General features: G+C 35.8%; 1 protein-coding gene across 1 annotated transcript in view; it reads right to left on the bottom strand.

Annotated features, from left to right (window-relative positions):
* LOC106874268 (uncharacterized) overlaps positions 1 to 2,388 on the bottom strand; it is a 64,748-nt gene extending 62,360 nt beyond the window's left edge. Inside the window, exon 1 of the mRNA XM_014921931.3 lies at positions 1,535 to 2,388. Within this exon, the coding sequence (XP_014777417.3) occupies positions 1,535 to 2,033 (499 nt within the window). The 5' untranslated portion in view covers positions 2,034 to 2,388. The remainder of the gene's footprint in view (positions 1 to 1,534) is intronic.
* Positions 2,389 to 2,720: the final 332 nt, after the last annotated feature.

The following is a 2,720-nucleotide window of genomic DNA, read 5'->3' as shown; positions in this document are numbered from 1 at the left end:
ACGAATTCTTTTACAATAACTACGAAATCATGATCTATAATTTAGTTCGTTTTTAAGGGGTTGGCTTTGAGAGTTGCATTTCCTCGCATTCGGTAAGAATGTGCTTTTTATAGTAGTCTGACCTTAGAGTCCCTAATGGCGTGAGGCGTTATTATATAGTAATGCCCTTATATAAATATACATATGTGTATATATATATATATATATATATATATATATATATATATATATATATATATATATATATATATATATATATATATATATATATATATATATATATATCCATCTATAAGGATATATATACATATATATATATATACATACATATCCCTCTATAAGGAAATCCTCTACCAAACATGTCAATCAGCGCTGAAACCCTCAATAAATTCCACATAGCAAATAATACGTAAGCCTAAATCGTAAACATTATTGATTGAGAAGAAATAGTTCGGTCACTTGTTAAGTGATTTAAACAGGCGAGCTTCCTTCTTCCGTATGGACACACACACACACACAAACACACACACACACACACACACACATAAACACACACACATAACACGCACACACTCACACCCCCATAAACACAATAGGTAGATAGATAAATAGATAGATAGATAGATAGATAGATAGATAGATAGATAGATAGATAGATAGATAGATAGATAGATAGACAGACAGGTAATATACATACAGACGTACATAGAGAGTACGTGTGTGAAGGCATGTACAAACATAAGTGTGTGCATGTATGTATGTATGCATTTACGAGCGTGCGTGCGTACGAATACTCAAACAATTAAACGTAATTTCGAAACTCAATATGGACATGACTTGAATTCTGAAAAACTTTTAACTTACAACTTAACTTGTTCGTATCGCAAAAAATTCATGTATGTGTGTATGTGCGTGTGTGTGTGTGTGTGTGTGTGTGTGTATGTGTGTGTGTGTAATATATGTATGTATGTATGCATAAACTTATGTGTGTGTATGTTTTATTTATTTATCTATGTATGTAAACAAAGTTGGCGAATGAACCGAATTTCTCTTTCATGTAAACTTTACAAACATTTGTTCGCACAATAAAACTAGAAACAATTTTACACTCAATGTTGCTGTAGCTATAATTGTTGCTGTTACTGTTGTGATTGTCATAAAGTTTTGTACTTAGCATGTACGTACGCACGCACGTACGCACGTATGTATGTATGTATGTATGTATGTATGTATGTATGTATGTATGTATGTATGTATGTATGCATGTACGTACGCACGTATGTATGCATGTACGTACGTACGTATGTATGTATGTATGAACGCATGCGCGCATGCGTGTATGTATGTATGTATGCATGTATGCATGCGCGCATGCGTGTATGTATGTATGTATGCATGCATGTGTGTATGTATGTATATATGTATGTTTGTAATAATATAAATAATATATAAATATATGCATATATCCATACATTGTATGCATGTATGTATTTATGTGTGCGTATGCGTGTGTCTATGTGTTTGTTTTTCTTACCTGTAGGCAATGATGTCGGTAAATCTCTGATTCCAACACACATTAGATCGGTACCGTATCGATATCGACCATTCTCTTGCATATGAACACGTGATCTAGTTTCATTATAGATTTTCATATCATTCTTGTATTGTGTCATCTGTCGAAGCGAGTGTGTTCTATGCCAATACTTTCTGGCCTCTGTCCAATGGAGCCTATTCCAGTTATCCGCGTTGGTTCCATGGCCATTGTAAGGCCTTAAGCGCCGCAGTGTGCCATTTTGTAGCTGATTATACAATTGTTGCTGGTGGTGTTGAAAATAGTTTTGAATGGCATGAGCGTTATTGGAAAGAGTTCTGTATATAAAGTTATTATTTCCGCTAACTTTCTGCACTTCCACACGGTTACACCGACACTGTCCCGGACACGTACCCAAGGCGTAAGCAGAAGATCCGTACTGTAATGTCCACAATATAACAGCGACCAAGGGCCGCGCGGAGAACATCATGGAAGATACCATGATGGCGATGTTGTTACTGTTGTTGTGCCTATTGATCGTTTTGCTGTTGTTGATGATGCTGATGATGGTTGTGATAAAGAGACGGATAAATAGACTGAAACATGCATGTATGCTAATAGTACGAGAACGGAGTCCAACAGGGAGATTCTATGAATGAGTTGAGTTAAAAAAAAAAAAGATAACTGATCTGTAGTATATGGGCGACTACGAAAGCATGCCTGGTTTGTTTGTATCTCTCTGTCTATCGGTCTGACTGTCTGTCTGTCTGTCTGTCGGTCTGCGCCTGCTTTGACTACTACCAAGCCTGACGGTCTTGCCAGGCCTTGTAAGTCTAGCAGTCTTTAGCAGTCTGACTGATTAGTCTCACTCTATTTTACCTCCCTCACAAGCTTTTAGATTTTGTTTTACTTTTCTGCATTTCCACCCACCCCCACCCTCCACCTCACAACAAATAATAATAGCTAGGCTCCCACAGACCTCCTGCTTAGCTACTATCAAATCAGCTGACCAACTGATATATATATATATATATATATATATATATATATATATAAACATATGCATATATCCATACGTATATGTACATACCTATATATGTGTGTATACATACATGCATATATGGGTACAAGACATCAAAAAAATGTTAAACACAATGAGAAACGAAAGCAAAAACGAAAACAGAAAACG

Source organism: Octopus bimaculoides, chromosome 7 (assembly GCF_046866305.1).
Source record: "Octopus bimaculoides isolate indiv1 chromosome 7, ASM4686630v1, whole genome shotgun sequence".
Classification (NCBI taxonomy): domain Eukaryota; kingdom Metazoa; phylum Mollusca; class Cephalopoda; order Octopoda; family Octopodidae; genus Octopus; species Octopus bimaculoides.
Note: the sequence above shows the minus strand (reverse complement) of the source record. Positions and strands in the feature narration are given on the sequence as shown.